The 22,068-nt window shown below is 42.3% G+C and overlaps 1 protein-coding gene across 18 annotated transcripts in view; it reads right to left on the reverse strand.

The window, feature by feature from the left end:
* ECPAS (Ecm29 proteasome adaptor and scaffold) overlaps window positions 1-21,620 on the reverse strand; it is a 95,310-nt gene extending 73,690 nt beyond the window's left edge. The window contains exons 1-4 of one of the 18 annotated variants that reach the window (XM_070594998.1): window positions 20,933-21,309; window positions 13,463-13,671; window positions 12,845-12,948; window positions 16-146 (exon numbers count right to left, since the gene is read on the reverse strand). In XM_070594998.1, coding sequence (XP_070451099.1) covers window positions 16-146; window positions 12,845-12,866 — 153 coding nt within the window. In that variant the 5' untranslated portion in view covers window positions 12,867-12,948; window positions 13,463-13,671; window positions 20,933-21,309. Of the gene's footprint in view, window positions 1-15; window positions 147-12,844; window positions 12,949-13,408; window positions 13,672-14,639; window positions 15,842-19,804; window positions 20,061-20,291; window positions 20,658-20,932 lie in introns of those variants that run through there. The other 17 variants (XM_070595005.1, XM_070595000.1, XM_070594997.1 and 14 more) reach the window with 17 other exon arrangements.
* Window positions 21,621-22,068: the final 448 nt, after the last annotated feature.

Genomic DNA, 22,068 nt, shown 5'->3' on the forward strand with positions numbered 1-22,068 from the left:
TCCAAACATGCTTACCTTTTTACGTACTCCTTCTTGGGTGCTGGACAGCTTGAGCAAAACAGGAGGAAGGAATTTAGATATAATATTCTGTAATTGTTCATCTGTTTCAGCATGGCCAAGTCGTAAAAAGACCCGTTCAAGCTGATCTATAATATAAAAAAAAAAGGAGAACTTAGCAAATCAAACACAACCAAGACTAATTATTTTTATAGCTTAATCTTTTTTCTGTACTGCAGATCCTTCAGTCAGAACTTTAACCAGAGCTAGCCCTGTATGCAAATGATTTTGACATAGTTATGAAACAACTAAAAAGATTTACTAACTACACTGTCTTAGAATTGTCCTGGTCGTTTAACCTCTAAAAGAGAGGAAAACAAAACCAAGAACAATAAAATTCTATCCGACATACAAAGTTACTCCATTTTTCTAAAGGATTTCAATACTAGAAAGGATACAGAATCTTTGAGGGAATCTTCTAGACCTAGCTAGCAGAGCAAGGCAGAACTTTAATCAGACCTGGGACAATATATACTTGGTCAAACCATCTTACTGAAGTTCCTCCACAGACAGAATCACTGCCCAGTACTATGTGGGGATTCCCTAACCAGAATGTGAGAGACAAGTTTCCACCAAAAAAGCCACTGTGAGAAAAAACATGTTAGACGACACCTCGGGGATGCTCTCAGCAAAACCCACGCGATCAACTGCAGAACAAGCAACCAATACGCTGCTTCTGTCTCTTCAACCACTACGTTGCGGGGGGGAACCTACAAATTGCAAATGACTGAATATTTGATTTTACGGAATTATTGTTAATTTTTAGGTGCTATAATGGTATTGCAGTTATTTTTGTTTTTCAAAGGTTCTTAAAAAAATTATCAGTGGTGATTAGGGAGCCTTCTAGGGGGCTGGAAGTATCTTATATCTCTATCTGGATGATGGTTTACACAGTTATATACATTTATAAAAATCCATCAAGGTCTATACTTTCATACTTTCTATTGTATCTATTATACTTCAATGTACAATTTTATTTAAAACAGCCTTTATTTTTCAGACATAAAGACTGAAATATCTACAAGTGAAATAATATAGTTACTGAGGTTTATATCAAATAGTTGGGGATGTACTGAAAATTTGCTGAGATTAGGTTTCAGATGCTTTTATCACACAAAAAAATGATAACTATGTGAAGAGGATATGTTAATTAGCTTGACTACAGTAATCATTTTACTATGTATATATACATCCAATGATTATGTTGTATGCTTTAAATATATACAATTTTTATTTTCAAAAAAATTAAAAATAAAGTCATAGCCTCATTTAGGTCCTCATTAAAAAACGATAATAATAATCGGGGGTAGAAGGGTGAGGAATGGGGAGGGGCCATATAAATGAAAACAAGACTGGCCACTATTGATAATTGTTCAAGCTGCGTGACAGATACTGAGAATCTACACTTTTGTGTATGCTTACAATTTTCCGTAATTACTTTTAAAGGAAGATCGACCGATCAATTGATCTACCTACCTACCTATCTCCTGAGAGAGCCCAGAGACAACGACACCCTAACAGCAACAAGCACACCCAGCACCTGGATCTTGGTTTTTAATACCATTTTCCAATAAAAGGAACCAGGCTCCTTGAAAAACTGGCTAATTCTAGGGCTGGGGCAGGGAAAAAACAAGATGAATGTGAAGTATCTTGTAGTGCCAGAAAGAAAATGAGGCCTGGAACATGTCAAAGGGAAACAGGAACCACCCTGAAAGAGCTCCATCATGGCCAAGGCTGGAACAATCTGAGGAACAAAATAAACAAGGTAGAACTGGATTATAACCCAAAGTATAAAATAACTCCACGTGAGTCCATACTGACATAAACGACTGAAGGATCAGACACACTGGGGAAAGACACAAGTCTTTCTTACAGAAGAACCCCCATACATGTAGATACTTCCCCCTACAGGAAGTACAGGTTAATTCCTGCTTCTAACACTACCCACAGGGTAGACCAGATTTAGTGACTTGTTTCCAGAGAACAGAAGAGGGAAAGAGGAAAATGTTACCTTCACAGTGGAGAAACCTGAGAAATACTATCCAAGTGATGAAAGTTAACGGGATCAGTGATGTCATGTGGATATCATGATCCCTGATATGACGTGACAAGAAAGGCATTCACCTCTGTGGTATTCTTTCCCAAAAAAACCCATAACCCCGTCTAACCACGAGTAACACAACAGAAAAAAACAAATTGGGAGACATTCTACAGGATTCCTGGCCAGTACTGCTCAAGACTTTCAAGATCATGAAAAACAAAGCCTGAGAAACTGTCACAGACCAGAGGAGCCTGGGGAAATGTGACAACCAAATGCAGTGTGACGCTCTGGGTTGGATCCTCAACAGAAATAGGACATTAATGGAAAAAACTGATGAAATCCAAATAAAGTCTCAAGTTTAGCTTTCAAAATTAATTAATAAAGGAGGAAAAGGAGGAAGGAAGGGAAGAAAGGCAGGCAGGCTGACTCTGTGAGATTATCAGAACAAAGGATCCTATTTGGTAGCTGCTGAATGCTGCTGTGAAAGAACTTCTTAGGAACAGTGAATTCAATCCACAGTATTCATAGAAGTTACGGACAAGGACAGGGTCTGCCTTAGTGCCTTCTAGATCTCAGGCAATGGAAACTGCCGACAGATTTTAGCTACAGAAACTGTAGGAGAAGTGTTCCGTGGAAGAAGGCAGAAAGTTAAATTCTTCTAGACAAAATGACCCTGGGAATGTGCCAAAGGCTTACAAAACTAAGTGATATCTGGTCCTTTTCATTTTTCATACAATCATTTGGGTGCTTCCTATGTATCCTCAGTACAGCGCCTAATACTTTCTACTCTCCCTCACTAGAAAGGAAAATGTAACGTTCTAAACACAATAAAATTATGATGGGAATGTGTGAATGAAAGAAAGGACACCAAACATCATGTGGGGGTCTTCCTAAAGCAGGCTGAGTACACCTGAGAACAGTTAAAGTCATCTACCCCTTCAAGGAGGATCAACTCACACCACTAGGCCATCTTTGGAAACACACCTATGCTTTAAATAAAAGATAATCTTTATGAAACTTTATGAAAAGAAATGTAAATAAGTGCAGACATAATCAACTACTAAACTTTTCTAACTGTCAAAGTTAGCAAAATAACGAGCAAAGATTTAGCAGCTAGCATAGTCCCTGAATCCTGCTTTTAGAGCATGGAAAGAATTTAAACCCTGTGCCCTTACCCTCAACCCTGAAAACACAGCCACATGAAAGTGACCATCCAAAAGTGTCTATTCAGTGTCTATTCAGAAACAAGAAGCGATGTAACCAAAAGTTCTGTAAACCCAAAAAATCTAAAATTCAAGTTCACCTTTCACAAAGACTCAGTTTTTAGTTGTAGGAACTGAGATCCTCTGGGTCATTACAAAAGTATCTGAGATATGACAAACATTACTTGAGAGTCAGGAGCAAGTTCCATTCTCTCCACAATGTCAATGTTACTTATCTTACTCAAACTCATATCGAATTAATTTCACTTACAAGAAAATTAAAGACAGTGCCATACCCTCAGATAATCACTATTAAATGTGGGGAACATATTCTGAACTATTATTTTTTCCTACTCATACACTAATGTTATTTTAACCTAGAAACTGGAATATGACACATACTCTTTTACAGTTTGCCTTTTTTTTCCTTTTAATTAACACAAATCCTTTATCTGAAACCCTTGGAGCAATGTACGTCTCAGAATGTTTCAGATTGTAGAATGATGATATAGTGTATAGACCGTGTATTTCAAAGAACCCTATCCACGCGGTGGGTGCTAGGGCAGTACCTATAATCAAACACACTCATACTTCTGTAACAAAACATAGGCACATTCACACTACATGGGATAACGAAAGATTAATAAAGAACTTCATATCCATTCAGGTCAGGTTTAAAATACCAAATGAATTCCACTAAAAGCATTTGTATATGTATAAAATCTTCAATATCTTTCCATTGCACTACATAAAGATCTAATTATTGATAATGGCTACATGGCAACTTTGTCTACAGAAGTAGTACAATTTATTTAACTAACCTCTATCTGTGTTATGACCAGTTTTATAGTATGACAAACAAGACACCAAAGAACACCCTTATCCATGTGTATCTGTGGGCTCGTGGGGGTCTCTGTAAGCTAAAACTCTAGAAATGGACCTGCTGAGTCAAAGGGTAGGAGTGTCATCAAGCTTAACAGATTTTGGGAAAACTCTCTTCAAAAGCACTGTGCTAATTTATACCACCAGCAGTAGATCTAAGTACCAATTTCCCTGCACCCACTCCTACACTGAGTAATCAATCTTACGAAAATAATAAGTAATCAATCTTGGCTGAATATGATAGATGAAAAAAGATCACATGGTTGTTTTACTTTATATCTATTTTATTACTGAGGTAAAGTCTCTTTTCAAATATTTATTGGTCATTTGAAATATCTTCTTCAGCAAATTACTCATTATTCCTTGGAGAGCTGACTTGTAAAAGCTTTTATATCTTGGAAAAAATCTCCCTCTTTCTCCCATTTGTGGCAAATACTGTGTCCTAGTAGGCCTTGTGACTCTCTAGCACTTTCCTTTCATATATGGTTTTTTTAATACAAATTTATTAGCCTTTCCTTTTATGGCCTCTGAGTTCCTAGTCATGCTTACAAATGCCTTTTTTTACTCCAAGATGATAAAAAATATTATATTGTGCAGAAAAGAGTTGACATAACAGGCCTGAGACTGCTGTGCTTAGAAATGCCAGCTTGCCAAGGCTGGCCTGGGGAAACTAGGACTTCAGGAGGGTTCCCACCATTTGCAGATCTGATAAGAGGGGCTCACTGTGCCTAAACTGTTTGTAGAAACCGAATAGTTTATGCCGAATGCCTGCTTCCCTCTGGGAGTCTGGAATTTTGGCAGGTGCTAGGCAGAAGGTGCCAACATGACCAGCACCAAATAAAAACCTTCAGCACTGAGTCTCTAGCGAGCATCCCCAGTAGACAACGTTCCACACGTGTTGGCACAACTCACTGCTAAAGAAATCAAGCATGTCCTGTGTGACCCCAAAGGGAGAGGACTCTTGGAAGCTTGCACCTGGTTTCTCCCAGGCTTTGCCCCATGTGCCTTTTTCTTCTGCTGATTTTGCTTTGTCTCCTTTTGCTGTAACAAATCCTCACCATGAGGAGCACAAACACACGCTGAGTCCTGCAGTCAGGGGTCTTGGAGACCCCCGACACATACATTTATCTATGTTTTCTTCTCGTTCTTATGATTTTGCTTTCTGCATTCAAGTTTTTAATCTGGTTGGAATTTTTTTGGCACGTGGAGGGATGTAAACAAAAACCTAGTCTTTTGTGGGTTTTTTAAAATCTTTTTCATTGTGAAAGAAAACATATAGAAAAATGTACAAAACATGTGTGCAGTTTAATGAATTATAAACACCCATGTATCTATTGCCCAAGTCAGGAAAAAAATTTTACTTTGAACCCTGTACAAAGAAAGATTTCTACTAGACTCAGAAGTGGAGAACACTGAAAGACTGCTTAACATGAAAAGCACAGTGAGGGGCCGCCCCATGGCCGAGTGGTTGAGTTCGTGGCTCCACTTCGGCGGCCCTGAGTTTCACCAGTTCCAATCCTGGGTGCGGACATGGCACCGCTCATCAGGCCATGCTGAGGCAGCGTCCCACACAGCACAACCAGAGGGACCTAAAACTAGAATATACGACTACGTATTGCGGGGCTTTGGAGAGAAGAAGAAAAAAAAAAAAGAGGAAGATTGGCAACAGATGTTAGCTCAGGTGCCAATCTTTAAAAAAAAAAAAAGCACAGTGAGTTTCAAGGACTCCCCTAAGGTCACAGAGGTAATGAGCAGCAGTTCATGAACTACAATGGGGTCTTCTGACCTTCAGTCTAAAAATCCTTGCCTACACCATGCAATCATCTACAACAATGACCCCACTTTCTATGGGGCAGAATGCCATACAAACTACACCTTACACAGGGATCCTTGTTTGAGAGAATTGCCAAAAGGGCATAAAAATCTGTCTCATTGAGGTGGTTTGGTTTTTTTTCAGGTGGTATTTATCACAACGGGAAAACGTACAAATTCAAAGGTCAGAAAATAACACTAGAGAAAGCTCACTACTATGAATAATAAGCCCACACCGAATGTGTCAAATTGCAATTCACCCTTCCTCCTTCTCCCTGCTCATCTAAAGTCTCTCCTCCTTCAAACCCAGCACCCTCCAACTTTCACTGTGAAGCATTAACTCCCCAATCTAGATCATTCATGCATTCAGGCATCATTCAAGTACTTATTGAAATCCTACCATGCGCCAGAGCTTGGTGGCTGTGAATATAAAGAGTGAAGGAGGAGGAGGCAAGGATGCTGTCCAGGTTTACCACACATGTATATGGTAACTCACATTGAAAAAAGTTAACAGGCCTGAGACCGAGTGCTCAAGACAACAGCATTTAAGGATAGAAAAAGGAGAGTCCACAAAAGGGAATGATAGGCAACAGACAAAAATAGGAAGAAAACTTGAGTACAGGATCAGAAGAAGTAAGGAGAGAAGAAAATAGAATAGTCAATGAGAACTGGAAAAAATCTGTTTACCCATGTAGGAAAAAAATAGCTAAAAATTACTTACAGGTAGATTAATGACATAAGTGTAAAACAGCAAGATTTTAAAGGTTTCAAAGAAAACTGACAAGAGAAATTGAAACTCAAGCACAAAGCATAAAAGACCAATAAAAGGTTAAGCTTTTAAAATATAAAACACACCATAAAGTAAAAAGATAAGCTATAAATAGCTATTTTTTTGTTTTTTGGGTTTTTTTATTTTGTTGGGTTTTTTTTTTTTGGCTTTTTTTTTGCTGAAGAAGATTCGCCCTGAGCTAACATCTGTGCCAATCTTCCCCTTTTTGTAAGGGAGCCGCCACTGCAGCATAGCCACTGACAGTAGTGCAGGTCTGCGCCCAGAAACCGAACCAGGCCACCAAAGCAGAGTGTGTGGACCCTAACCACTAGACCACCAGGGTTGGCCCTACAAGGTTTTAAATGAAAAGGAATTGAATACAGAATACTTTAAAAATTCCTGCAAATCAAGAAAAAGCAAATTAATCCAAATTTTTTAAAAAGATAATATAAGCAGGCAATTCAGAGATGAGACCCACAGACTAAACAACACATAAAAAGAGGTTCAATCACACTGATCAGGAAGATGCAAAACCAACACAAGGAGATACAATTTCGTACCCTTCACATTAGAAAAACTTTTCAAATCTAACGGTACCAAATGCTGGCAAAGACTGGAAACAAACCAAGAGGGAATCGAGTGAGTGCTGTACGGTGTACACTGAAAGAATCTACGAAGAACGGATCTCCAGTTGAGTCATCTCCAGCACAGCTGGAGAGGCACATACCCTTTGACGTGGGAACTCTACTCCAGCAGTACATACCCTAGAGCAGGGCTATGCAAAGTGGCCCAGCTGCAAACTGTCACCAGTCAGCAGAGACAGGAACACGTCTTCCTTCACTGAGAAGGTCTTACCAGGATAAGAAATGTTACATAAACTAACAATGGTAGCTGATTTACATTCTGCAAAAATTCCTTATTTGCAAGAAATAATTTCCTGGGCCTCAGACCCAGACTTTGTGTATCACGGTCCTGAAGAAAAACTCTCCCAGGCACAAGGACACCTGTAAGAAACTGTTCACAGCTACAGGGTGAGTAAAAGGAAAAAAATGGAAACAATCTAAATGTCAGTCAACAGGAGAATGGAGAAAAAAATGGTGGCAGGGTCATACAACAGTGAAAATAAGAGTTCCATGTCATGTGGACCAACATGACAGTACCTAAAAAACTAAGATCCATCAAAGCAAGCAAGCTGCAGAAGGATATGCACAGTATGCTTTCGCCACGGTAAAGTAATTTTTAAACGCAATATATGCAAGTGGATTTCGTATGTATACATCACAGGAATAACAACCTCTGGGCAAGGCGAAAAGAGAGAAGAAAAAGGGAAGGGGAGAGGAGAGAAAAAAGAGAAGGAAAGGAAAACTTGTAAGGGTAGCAGGGAGCTTGAATTGTATCTGTAATGTTTATTTCTTCAAAAGATAAAAGACCAGAAGCTAACAGCAAAAAATGTGAAGATTTGACAAAGACGGGTGGGATATCCATGAATGTTCCTAAGATTACTCTCTCCACTTTTCTTCATACTTGAAATATTTCAATATTTTTAAAAGAATATATATACCACAATAATTTTGTTTTATGACAAAACTATATAAAAGAGAAGAAAATATATCAGTAATTTTTCTTCTTTATATTTTCATGTCATTTTCAAATGTTCTTCAGTAAAAATACATTTCTTTTCTTAGAAAAATAATATAGAGAGCAAATTTTTTAGAAGAAGCCACGTTTCAAGGATAAGGAAAGAAATTCAAATCACAGAATTTTAAAGCTTGAAAGGAACCTGAAAGACTACGGAAGAACAAAAATAAGAACATTTACTGGCAGGAAGACAAAACGATACAGACACTTTGGAAGAGAGTTTGGTGGTTTCTTACAAAACTAAACACACCCTTACCACAGGACCCAGCAATTGCACTCCTTGTTATTTACCCAAAGGAGTTGAAATTTTATGTCCACACAAACACCTGAACACGGATGTTTACAACAGCTTTACTTAATTGTCAAAACCTGGAAGCAAGCAAGATGTCCTTCAGTAGGTGAATGGATAAACTGGTACAGACAGACAATGGGTATAACTCAGTGCTAAGAAGAAATGAATTATCAAGCCATGAAAAGACATAGAGGAAGCTTAAATGCATATTATTAAGCGAAAGAAGTCAATCTGAAAAGGCTACATACTATACGATTCCAACTACTATATGACATTCCGGAAAAGGGAAAATTATGGAGACAATAAAAAGACTCGTGGTTGAAGGAAGGGAGAAGGAGGGATGACTAGAAGGAACACAGAGGATTTTTGGGGCAGCAAAAATACTCCATATAATATTATAATGATGGATATATGTCATTATACATTTGTCCAAACCCACAGAATATCCAACACCAAGAGTGAACCATAATATAAACTCTGGACTTTGGGTGATTACGATGTGTCGATAGAAGTTTATCCTTAGTAAAAAACCTATCATTCTGGTGAGTGATGTTGATAATGGGGAGGCTTTGCAACTGTGCAGGTAGTAGGGATACAGGAAATCTCTGTGTCTTCCTCTCAATTTTATTGTAAACCTAAAACTGCTCTAAAAAAAATAGTCTTAAAAAAAAATTTAGTCTCAAAGGAAACATATCAAAAACACTGAGATTCTTAAATCCTAAAACAAAAAATAATTTCCAGGTTAGCTTATGTCAACTGTTACACTCATGTAGGAAAAAGATTTACTAAAAATAAATATATTCATTAACTTTCCATTAAATAACGCTCTAATTCATATTATTTACCTTCTTTAGTTTCTCTATCTAAAGAGAAAGAAGGGACCTCTCTTCCTTCTATCCCCCAAAGAAGAAATAACCAGTAAAGGTTTAAGGGCTTCACTTCAGTGTAATCCACCTTCAGGCACTGATATTTCGGAAAACGTGTAGTTATTCCTGAGAAACAAAACTGTCCACATAAACCACTCATTCTTCCAGTCTCTTCAAAAACACAACTTTAAATTCCGAGTTAAGGAAGAAAGGCTATCTTCTCACAGGATTAGAAAAGGCAATTACTGGTTTTTCATTCACATCATCACTTATGGAAAAAACATGTAAAAAAAAGAAAAAGCAATAATTCGGTTTCCTTAAGCTGTATCATCTTTTCCTGACAACTTGAACATCAAAACATTCCTTAGAAAGTAGACAAGAAAAGCACACACTGTCAAAAAGAATAGGGAAAGGACTATATTTAAGGTAGTGATTATCCCCGTGTGGTAGAATTCCAGAAGATTCTTCTTTAACTTGTTTGTTTAACTCTATGTCATTACTAATTTACTTCACCAGCATGAATTACTCGTGTGAATTAAAAAGAGAAAATGGTTATTTCAGGGCGACACATTTCGGATATTTTTAAGGTTGCTTAAATGTTCCACAAGGATCGTTTTTTTTCCTGAATGTGAAAGTAAATTTTAAATTATAAATGAGATTAGAGGCCTTAGGTGGAAGATGAGCTTGAAAGGGAAAGCCGAAAATACCTAGACCACTAGCCATAGAATCTTAAATCAATTAATAGTCTACAGCTACAGGATATTTTGAGAAAGATCTGTCAAGTTACCACAGAAATACACTAGATTATAATAGAATAATTTCACAAGGAAATATTCTCCCTAATGGTATTTCCTTTCTTCTGATTCACACATATGTAAACACGTTATTGTCACAAGGCAGTTTCACACGGCCTTTTGAGCCTCAGAAAAACGCTGTGAGGTGAGCAGCTACTGTCTGCATTTATAGATGAAAAACTAGGGCTCAGGATCTGACTGCCTTGCCAAAGGTCACCAAGCTAACGAGACACAGAATCGTAAGTTGAACCTAGAGAGGTCTGTACTCTCCAAGTACGCAGGAGAACAGAGTACCTCCCTCTAAAGTACTACTTATTCAAGTTGGTAACATCAGCTCCAACTTACAGATGAGGAAACAGAGGCCTGAATTCATTAAGAACGTTGACCAAGATCACAAAGGTAGCTAGCTGGTGTCAGGGCTAGGATTCAAACTCCAGGCAATGCTACTCCAAATCCACTGCTCCTTCGAGTATGCTGAATTATAGCACGGCGGAAGCAGAGAGAGTGGGTGGAAATGAGACTAAACTGAACTAGACAACTATGTACAACGTGACTTTGTATCCTGGCCACCGCCAATGCGTCAGGATGGGTCCCTGACTCAATTCATCCCTTCCTCAGGAATTCAGAATAGAGACCAAAGAGTCCAGCCTCCCTGGAGTGCCTGGACCCACGAGTAAGCCAGGAGATGTGCCAGGGCAGCCCAAGGGGGCAAAAGATAAGAACCTTGGCAGGCAATGAGCTCCTGAGCAGGAGGTTGCTGCCGACGCAGTCCCTGCTGGGACACCTGCCCCCAGAACAAAGGCATCAGACAGGCCGTCTTCCCAGCCCCTAGCCCACCAGTCACACTCCCAGGGCCCACGCAGACACTCCAGTATGGAAACCCCTGCATTAGGACGCACTAGAGACTAGACTCTGAGCAGGGAAGGGCAGTCTTTCTCCTCCTGCCACTTCAGAAGTCCTGGCCATCTGCATAGGATGTCAGGCTGCTTTAATCCCCCTACCAACCCACCACAGCCCACCATAGGGCTACCCCTCCCCGGTCACATGCACACCTCCTATTTCCCCCTCAACACATACATCCACAGACGGAGGAAGGGAAGAAGCCATAGGGTTCGCTTGGCAGGGATGGGCCCAGTGAGGAGAGGGCAGCCCTCGTCTGTACCCTAGATTTAACGGGTAAGTGCCAGACTCCAGATGCACTGAGGGCCACAAACACTTCCACCTCCCAAGGAGGCCCTTTCACACAGAGATAGCAGCTGGCAGACACCCAATTAGAAATCAGCGTTAGGGAAGTGATGAGCAGAAAGACTAGTTCAGTTTATGACAGCTAGTTTAGAGGAGGTAACATATACTATGCAAGAGTTCAGACTGCTTCAAAGTCAAATGGATGACAGTAAGTAAGATCTACCCAAAGTAGCTAATTACTTAGATACTGCTCACTTGGAGATGTAAACTCTAGAATGTTCTTTATTTAAGTCACTATTTAAATGCCAGCATTTGTGGTTTGACCTGCTTGCCTTCAGTATATCGTAATGACATTAACACATGTATCACAGCCCCGAAAGCTCTAAGACAGAAAGAATCTAGGAGGGAATAAACAATGTCCTCATTTCTCTTTTAAATAGTTCCTCCAACCTCCCAATTTTCCATTTCTCTAAGACGGAATGAAGATATGTGAAACAGCAAAAATAAACCAAATTTATTCTAAAGTTGAATTTGGTTTATACAATATTCCATTCATTCCATCCGTCAAAATTCCACCTAAGTGAATTAAGGCATCAGACACTATCAGCAGCAATATACAAAGTGAAAAACAGTGGAATGCACTGGGGCAAGGGGGATCCAATAATTAAATTAGAAGATAGCAACAAAATGCGCTTTAAATTGAAGCTACGAAATCCCAGATACTCACTGGATATTGAGCTCATGATACCAGAGAATTACAATCTGAATTTAGAGAGTTTCAATCAAAAGACCATCCAACTCTTCTAAGAGCGAAACTGACACCAGACTCTTGTTTGGCCTCAGGATGCAGCAGAATTAAATGGCTTTTCCATCACAGTGGATATCAAAATGGCAGAATTAGGAATATCCTATTGCCATGATGATGCCTCTCTCGATACCTCTTTTCATAAATAAAACAACTCCATGATGACATTCCTGGAGCATGTAAAGTCATTTTGCGTGGTTGTGGCAGACAGTGCTACTCGTAAACTAATACTCACACTCTTCCTTGAGCACAATGCTAAGTAACAGCTTTAAGTTTTACCCTTCTCTCCCTTGCTAATTTTTTTAATTTATGTTTATCATTACAGAGAATAAAGGCTACAGGCAGATACAAATTAACATGAACTTCACTGATTCCCTCAGGATAGCTAGAAAAGGAGAAAAACCCATGAGGATGGTGGAGGAAATTGCTGCTTGATATCCTATGCATTTTTAAATACTACTACAAAAAAGGCACACAACCTAAGGAACTAAATCTACTAACCTCTACAATCAATGTGATACATGGTTTATCCAGTCTTGACAAAAATCCTCTGGATCACCAATGGTATGTTCATCCACTCGTGCATATGCAATTGTATAAAGAATCTATTATTTAGAACACCAGGAAAAAAAACAATTAAAAGATTTATACTCACAGCTACCATTTTAAGGAAAAAATAAGCACTTTTTATTTCTATGCTAAGATCTCCTAACTTGATGACCTGCTTTGCAAATTCAGAATGAGGGGGAAAAATTATAGTGATTACCAAATTGGAGAAAGAGTAAGAAATATGTCCACAAACAAAATTTACTGTGTAGAAGTAATATGCTAATATTGAATAAAAAACACGCTGGTAATTATTCACTGAAGACCTAAAAAACTCCAGTACCGATACAACACATATTTTATCATATATGTACATATACATATATATCATAAACATACAAAATCTTACATTAAAATTGGAAGAAAGAGTCTGAATTATACGACAGTTTTACAAGAAGAGTATTAGTGAGTGGGCACACATGGTATTAGCACATTACAACTGAGAATGTACATGGTTACCAGTCATAACCCTGGGAACCTCTGCAGTGTCTCAGCGCCCCTGCTGCCCCTTGCCTGGTTCTTCTTTGTCTTCTTCTCGTCCCTAAGCACACACAGCCCCAGATGGCTCTCCTCTGGATGATCCCTCCGTGCGTGACTCCACCACCATCAGCCCCACACTCGCCCGAGCTTCAGAGCCAAAGTTCCCACACACCTGCAAGCCACGTGCCGAGCACTACGCCAAGTTCTTAACACACATAGCTCTTCTCATTCTTAGAACAACCCTGTAAAACAGGTTTTGTTATTACCCCATTTTACAGATGAGAACACCAAGGCCCAGAAGTTAGGTCCCTTGTTCAAGGCTATTTATTAACTAAAAAGTGGCAGAGCCAGGACTCAAAACTGGCTCCAACACCAGAGGTCTGCGCCACTATTCGAAACAGCCTCCCACAACAACTCAGCATGGGGGCCTCAATAATACAACTCATTCACTCAACAAATAATTTATTTGTTGAACACAAACCCATTCTCTCTTTTCTCCAGTTCCACCTCCCTAAATCTGTCTAGAGGCTACACTCTCTGCCCCCCTAATCCCTCAGGTAGGTTCTCGGAATAGTCTCTAACTCCTCCCTCTCTTGAATAACCCTCAGCTGCTTGGCCAACAATTTCTTCCTGTTTTGGGATTCTAGATTATATTAACTCGTTGCCAAATCCACTGTCCCAGTTCAGACCCTAAAATTACTTTTACTCGGCCACTCTGACACCCTCCTAATAGCGTTGCTACTCTCCGTCTCTGGGTCCTTGCAACCAATGTTCCACTGCCACCTGTTATCCTTATAAAACAGACCTACTCATGTTACACCCCTGCTTAAAAGCCTTTGATGGGTCTCTACTGTCTAGAGAACAAAGTCTAAACTAGCTGTGTTGGCATTCCTACACAAGCTGGTCCCAACCTATCTTCCCAGCTTCGTCTCCCACTGCCCTCCCAAATAAAAATAATAATAATAATTTATATAGAGCTTAATTGTTTATACAGCACATTTTCACATACATTGATCCTAACAACACTATGAGTATTTCTTATTATCCCAACTTTATGAGAAAGAAACTGAGACTTACAAAGGTACGGTAATTTACCCAAGATCCCAAATCGTAAAAGGCAGAAAGGGCCAAGTCTCAAACCCCAGATTTTGTCTCCTTTCCCAGGGCTTCACGTAGCCTTAGGACCCCTGCTCCGTCATATCAGACTTACTCAAACTTTCTCCAAAAATACTCAATATTTTCCGGTCTCAATGTCTTAGCTCAGGCCACTGGGCCCTCAGCCTGGAATGTTCATCTCGTTCCTCAATGATTCCAAAGAACTGTTAAGCATTGTTCACATCATTCTTCATATCAGTTCTCTCTCTTTATACATAAATCTGTCTCTACTCTGAATTGTAAGCGCTGTGAGGACAGGAAAATAAGTTAGTCACTCAATTTTTAAAGTCTGCTTATTGAATTGGAAAATGTGTGAGAAAAACAAGCCACCAAGGACGGCAAGGATCAAGATAGAGAGTGGCCAGGCCTGAAACCAGAGACCAGCAACTTGGATCAGACCCTCTGAGCACACCGGCAGTGCCTACCATTTTAACATCTGTCTTCTGAACAAGGTCGAAGCCCCAGGGCCAACTATTCTCAATAACGTTGGCATTTATTAAATTACAATTTACTGAAAGCATAATTCAAAGCAGAATGGGGCGGAAGTGAAAAATCAGAAGTTGATAAAAAATAGAAATATCATCGTTATTTTCCATTTTAACCTTCCTATTTGCTTAAGTAACAAAAATTTAAATGACACAGGCTTGATTTAGCCTTTCTACAAAGACCAGCTCAGCTGCACGTCTGGTGTCATTAAAGCAACCATCTCTGGGAGCTATTTCAGTGTGCCCACAGAGTCACCTTCACTGACACAGCTACACACAGAGCTTCCCACGTCTCACCCTCTAGGAGACATGAGCATTCCTGGCACTGACCAGAGTCTCTCTCAGAACGCATGTGACAGGCTGATTATCTGGTCAACCTTTGCAATGGAAGATCCCCATGGCTATGTCAAATGGTCAAATTGAATAGCACGTGCTGTAAGATTACAGGCCGTTACGCCTTCCTGGGTTGTCTTTATCCCACTGAAGATCAGATCCCAAGGATGCCTTATAATTATAAAGCCCAGAATATGAAACCGCTAAACAGCTGACCAGGTGAAAAGTCTCAAACGCTTCCTTCCCTCCGTCAGAAATCTCCCTCTCCACCGCTGAAATATAACTACAATGTCAACTTTTCCATGAACTGGCAGAGGATAATATTAGAAGAAAAACTAGCCCACATGCCCTGCATTGAATTTCATTTCATTCCAAACAGTTCTATCACCCTAAATATAAAGAAAGCACTACAGGCTATGACGTTAAGTAATTTACAAACTAGATTTCAGAACTGCTTTTAACAGTCAGAACTAACTGTTCTCTATTTTGGCATCTAACCCAAAAATCTAATATGTTCTATTCAAAGAACATCAGAATACTGCCACATTTTATACACAACAGAAGATTCCTCCTGGAGGCAAGCAAGACACGAGGGGGAAAAGCCATGCTGACCTTGTTATAAACTGTGTATTTTCCCTTTCGGAGAGTCACACAGGGGTAGAGTGGAATTAACATAAACTTCGCAATCAGAGATTCTGAGTTCAATCCCTAACTCTGTAATGGGAGGGAAGCTAGACACTGAGACAATAAGAGGACCAAACACACAGGGTTGTCGCAGGGATTCATCAGTTAACATGTACAAAGTGATTAGAACACATGGTCAGCCTTCAATAAACATCAGCTTTACTATTATTCCATTACAATCACCTCACTCACAGTGACAATTACATGATACTCGTGAAAGGATAAATTCTGACAAATCCCAACCCAAGATTATCCTGCTTACCTTTTGGCAACTCTGACCCGTGAAAGCGTCAATACTACTCCAAAAAAAAGAAAAGAAAAGAAAAGAGAAACCTAACAGTCAATTCTACTTCTCAGGAGCTCCTGCAAAGTGTGGTGACAGATACAATTGAAAACAGCTATGGATTTAATTAAAATCTATGAAGCATATCAATTCAAATGGAAAGATAAAAAATGCTAATTTGAAATCTATAGAAACACAGTGTTACCAGCTATAGACCTCTAAATAACAGACCCGGGAAGCACAGATGATACTACTGGAGCATTATCTGGATCGTATAATCATATACTTCAGTCCTTACCCATCTATTTACATGTACTCTTCCTTTCTTCTCAACAGTATTATAACTCCACTGGTGGGCTCTGCTGCTGCTTTTGTACCCCATTGCAATGTTCAAGGGCAGTCAGATAGTTGGATTAAAGGAACTTCTGGCTGAGAATTTAGCAAAGCAACTGACTCGATCTTTTCATCAGCGGGAACGCTGTGACTACGGCTCACTGAGGTAACACAGCCTAAAAGCTGGTTATGACTGCACACTGGGGTCTGAGACACCTGGGATCCAGTTCCAACTCCGGCACTTACCGGCTGTGGTTCCTTGGGCCCTAAAAAGCCTGTTTTCCATTCCATAAAACAGTGATAATAATTTTACCTACCTCTTAGGATTATTTTGATGATAAAAGAATATATATAAAGCACTTAAAACAATGCTGGTGCTGAAATATTTAGGGGGAAGTGTATTTTTTACTTTGAAATGCATCCAAAAAAGGTGGATTGAGTACCTAATGCCACGGAACTGTACATTTACAAAATGTTCAGATGATAAATCTTATGTATATTCTACTGCAACCTTTTTTAAATTAAAAAAATAAAATAACGAGAATAGGATTTTAAAAGGTGGATTGAAAGGTGATAAAGCTAGTAAAATAAACATAGTATCTAGGCAGTGGGTATGTGAGTGCTCACTTTCAACTTTTCTGTATATTTGAAGATTTTTACAATAAAATATTAGGGGGGAAAAAAACAATGCTGGCATCTAGTAGTTTGCTTTTATTACCTACTAGCCGAAATAATGGCCACAAGTATTCAGACTTAGCTCCTTTTTTTACGGCGGAATTTTAAAAAGCACCTTTTTACCAATCATCTCATCTTTCATTATAGCCATTCTGAAACCAAAAGTAGTTTATGTGAAACTTCATAGCCAGTCTATATGCAAGCGTGCCAAGTATTTAATCTCTCCTGAAGAAATATAGAAACCAAGTTAACAGGTATCTGTGGTTGATGATTGATGAAATGACCAAACAAAACAATGGAAAAGCAAGGATTAGAATTATTTGCTCTTAACTTTTCCAGTAGCTTCTAAAGCCAGTAAATTCCCCTAACCAGAAGTACTACCACCAGCACCCTAACAGGTACCTGATACACAGGAGCACACTGCATATACACAAATACGTCAGCCACTTTAGCACAATATCCAACTCGTCCTCTAGTTTTGTTCCCCATTCCAAATGGTAAATCAGATTTAAAATGTTTAGGGGTACAATGAGAACTTAGCTATCACACAGAATAACAATTTAAAAAGTCAGACCACCTCACATCCATTGAGATGGCTACTTTCAAAAATACAGAAAATAAGCGTTGGCGAGGACGTGGAAAAATTGGAACCCTTGTGTACTGTTAGTGGGAACATAAAATGGTGCAGCCACTGTGGAAAACAGTATGGCGGTTCCTCAAAAAATTAAAAATAGAATTACCATATGATCCCACTTCTGGGTAGGTAGCCAAAAGAACTGGAAGCAGTCTCAAAGAGATATTTGGTCACCCATGTGTGTAGCAGCATTATTCTCAACAGATAAAACATAGAAGCAACCCAAGTGTCCACTGACAGATGAATGGATGAGAAAATGTGAAATAAGCATACAACGGAATATTATTCAGCCTTAAAAAGGAAGAAACCCCATCACATGCCATAACATGGATGAACCTCAAGGACATTATGCTAAGTGAAATAAGCCACTCACAAAAAGACAAATCCTCTATGATTCCACTTACATGAGACACCTAGAATAGTCAAAATCATAGAGACAGAAAGCAGACTGGTGGTTGCCAGGGGCTGGAAGGAGGGGGAAACAGGGAAATGGGGTTTACTGGGTACAGAGTTTCAGTTTTGCAAGCTGAAAAGGGGTCTGGAGATAGACGGTGGTGACGGTTGCAGAACAATATGAAGGTACGTAATACCAGTAAACTGTACATTTAAAACAGTTAAGATGGCAAACGTGGAAGACACACAAACACATATGGAGAACAGACTGGGGGTTACCAGAGGGGAAGGCGCTGGTGGGAAGGCAAAAGGTGAAAAGGGGCACATACGTATGGCGATGAATAGGAACTAGACTTTCAGTGGTGAACAGGATGCAGTCCATACAGAAGCGGAAATATAATGATATACACCTGAAATTTACACAATATCATAAACCAACATGACCTCAATCAAAAAATAAATTTTTAAAAATGGTTATGATGGCAAATTTTATGTTATGTGTATTTTACCACCATAACAAAAATGGAAGGAAAAACAGCAGGGAACTGGTCGGGGCTCCAGCTTGGAACTGACAGACAACCAACCAATTCCGTGTCTATCTCTCACCACACCATGAGACCTTGTCTGCCCAGAATCTCCATCCTGCCCAGGGTCACACCAACTGTGTATGGCAAACATTACTCCTGCTCCTCCAGTTTTGTGCCAAAGCAGCAAGGAACTCAATTTCTCTGAACCTGCCTTCTCTTTAAAACAGAGATAATTCCTACCTCGCTGCCTCACAAGGTTGTTATGAGGGCAAAAGTGAGACCATGTATATAAAAGTAGCTTCAAACTGCCAAGCACCAAAGAAACAGAAATGATGATGTTTATAACTACTTCCATATGGAAATTCAGAAGCGGCTGTCACAACAGAAACTTCACAAAGCTTGCGACACCTCACGCATGCTTCATTCCATTTAAAACTCACATCATCCCTAAACAACATCTTTCTTGTTTTTGTCATCAAGTGAAGGGCAGCATGGAGGAAGCACACACAAAAAAAGAAAACCTAAAGCATTTCATCTAACCACCCCAAACACAATCAGAAATTATCTAAGTCCTAGGAAAACTCAATTTTTATGCTCCCAGCGTGGGCCTGCGGCGCCCTGGGACTACACTTCCCACAAAGCACCGAGGCGAACCCGGGCGGCGGGCGGGGCGGCCTGGGATTCAGGGTGACCACCGCTCTCCCCGAACGTGGATCGCCGTCCCCTGGAAAACTGCAACGTTTCTGGTCGCGTGTGCCCCAGCTCTCCTTTCTGAAACCGCTGTCCCCCGGAGCTTCTCCTGCGGCTAGCGCCGCGACCTCTCTGCCCTCCCGTCCTTCCTGCTCCACCTGAGGGTCACCGCCTATTCTTGACCTTTCTGCTGATCTCTAGAGTGTCACAGAAAGGCACCATCTCCTCCTCCCCGAAAGCTCCATTTCTAGAACTCGCCCAGCAGTTGGGGCCGTAGGCCACGGAGGGGTCAGACGGGACGGGCGGACACAGCCCGCCACCCTGGGGCTCCGGCCGATCGGGCGCCGGGGGCGGGGGGCTGAGCTGCCCCCACTCCCGGGCCGGGGCGGATCGTGGGTAGAGGTGGCTCCGCCCGGGGCTCCGGTTTCAATTTCGCAACGTGACGGTGCAAACCTGAGGCCTACAAGCGCCGGCGGCGGCGTCCAGCGCCCCGCCCGCCCGCCCGCCAGGCCCGAGCGCCCCAGCCCCCCGCGCGCCGCGGCCGCCGCCCGCCCGGCCCCCCGGCCACCCGGCCCGGCGCCCCAGCCCTGCAGCCCGGCCCCGGCCGCCACCCCCAGCCCCGCGCAGCGCCGGCTCCGGCTCGCGGCCGCAGGCTCGCGGTGGCACTTACTCAGCTCGTCCTGGGAGGCGGAGGCGGCGGCCGCAGCCATGTTGCGCCGGGCAGGGAGGGAGGGGCCGGAGGGGGAGGGCGCGGACCGGCGGCGCGGGGGGCTCGCCGCTCGCGGGGCGGCAGGGGCCGTGAGCCGCCCCCGGTCGCTCGGCACGGGCCGCGCGGCGCCCACGAGGCCCGCCCGCCGCCGCACGCGTCCTCCTCTCTGCACGCGTCGCTCTCGCCGTCCCCGCGAGCTCGCGACCCGGGCGCTCCTGCAGCCTCGCGCCTCTGCGGAGCCGCAGCCGCCTGTCGGCCGAGTCCCGGCGCGCCCGGCCCGCGCGGCGGCTCTGCGGCTCCGCGCCGCGCTCCCCAACTCACGCCGGTTTTATATTTAGAAAGAGCTGAGCCATCCTCCCAGCGGCCCCCCCGCCGGGCCCCTCGCGCGCCCGCCCGCCCTCGCTCGCTCGCCCGCGCTCGCTCGCGGCTCGTCCTGCCCACCTGCCGCCGCCCGCCCCGCGCGCCGGAGCCGGCCCGCGAGCGCTCCCCGCGCCGACCCGGCACGCGGAGGCCTGCGCCGGCGGCCCGGCCTAGCAGCCCCGCCGCGCCGGCGCCGCCTGCAGCCTGCGGCGGCCCCGGCGCGGGGCGGGCGGGCCTCTGACCTGAGTCCGAGCCGGTCTCCATGCGGGATGCTGCGCTGGGCGCCGCGAGGTGGGCGCCCCGGAGCCAGGCGTTCGGCGGGCTCGGCCCCCAGGAGCCGCGCGCCGCAGGCGGTGAGGGGCTTGACCGAGCCGGGCCGCGCTGCCCGGGCCGCGGGAGACCGTCGAGGCGGGGCCGAAGCTCCCTTTTCAAAGGTCCGTGGCTGTCACGTTGGCTGGTCCCGACCTGAAGAAACACGCCTGTCCAAAGGAAGAGACGTGGACTCGGAGAAGTGTAGCCGGGTTCGGAGTCGGCGGGAGGAAGCTCCGCCCTGCGCCGCCCGCCGAACTTCTCGGCCCCGGCGCTGACTCAGTCCCGGGCGAGCCCCGGCGCCGCGAACGGCCCGGGAACCCCGGGTGCCTTTGCTTAAAGGCGGTGATCGAGTGTAGATTTCTGAAGCTCTTGGAAACTAGCATTACCGAGTGCAGGAAAATCAGTAAGCCCACGGAAAGTTAAATGAACCAAGGTTTCTAGAGTTCAAATTCAAGTATATATGCTTCTATGAGCTATTTTTTTAATATTTTTATTCTAATATCTACACTCTTTTTGGTAACCCAGCGATTTATTTTCAATATGCCAATTTTAACTTTATGCCTTAAGTTTGTCCATGAGGTCATGGACGTGAAAAACTCTTGCAAAATGGAATTCAAATGGAAGGGTTGCATAATTGCTGTACACTAAGTGATGGTACTGTCATAACAAATTAGGTACAAGATCAGATACTTTTTTTTTTTTTGGTATAGGAGGAAGAAATCAGGATCCTAAATGGATTGACATTGCGTTTATTCCTAAAAGCGGAAATCTGTAAAGCCCTAGTTAATGTCTTGAAAAATGAATATATCGTGTCATTCCAGATGTAAGGTAGGCAAGTACAAGGTACTTACACAGCATTAAAGACATTTATTTCCTTTATTGATTTTATTATATAAACCGTACATGATTTTTGAAAAAGTTTCAAATGATTCAGATTACCTTAAAATTAAAAGTGAAAGGCCTTCCTGCCACTTTCCCCTCTATCCCACTCCCCAGAGAAAACTACAGCAACAGGCCCAGCTGGATGCGTCCTCTGAGACCTTGTCCGCACAGGTAGATACAGCCC

This window comes from Equus przewalskii, chromosome 26 (assembly GCF_037783145.1).
Source record: "Equus przewalskii isolate Varuska chromosome 26, EquPr2, whole genome shotgun sequence".
Classification (NCBI taxonomy): Eukaryota; Metazoa; Chordata; class Mammalia; order Perissodactyla; family Equidae; genus Equus; species Equus przewalskii.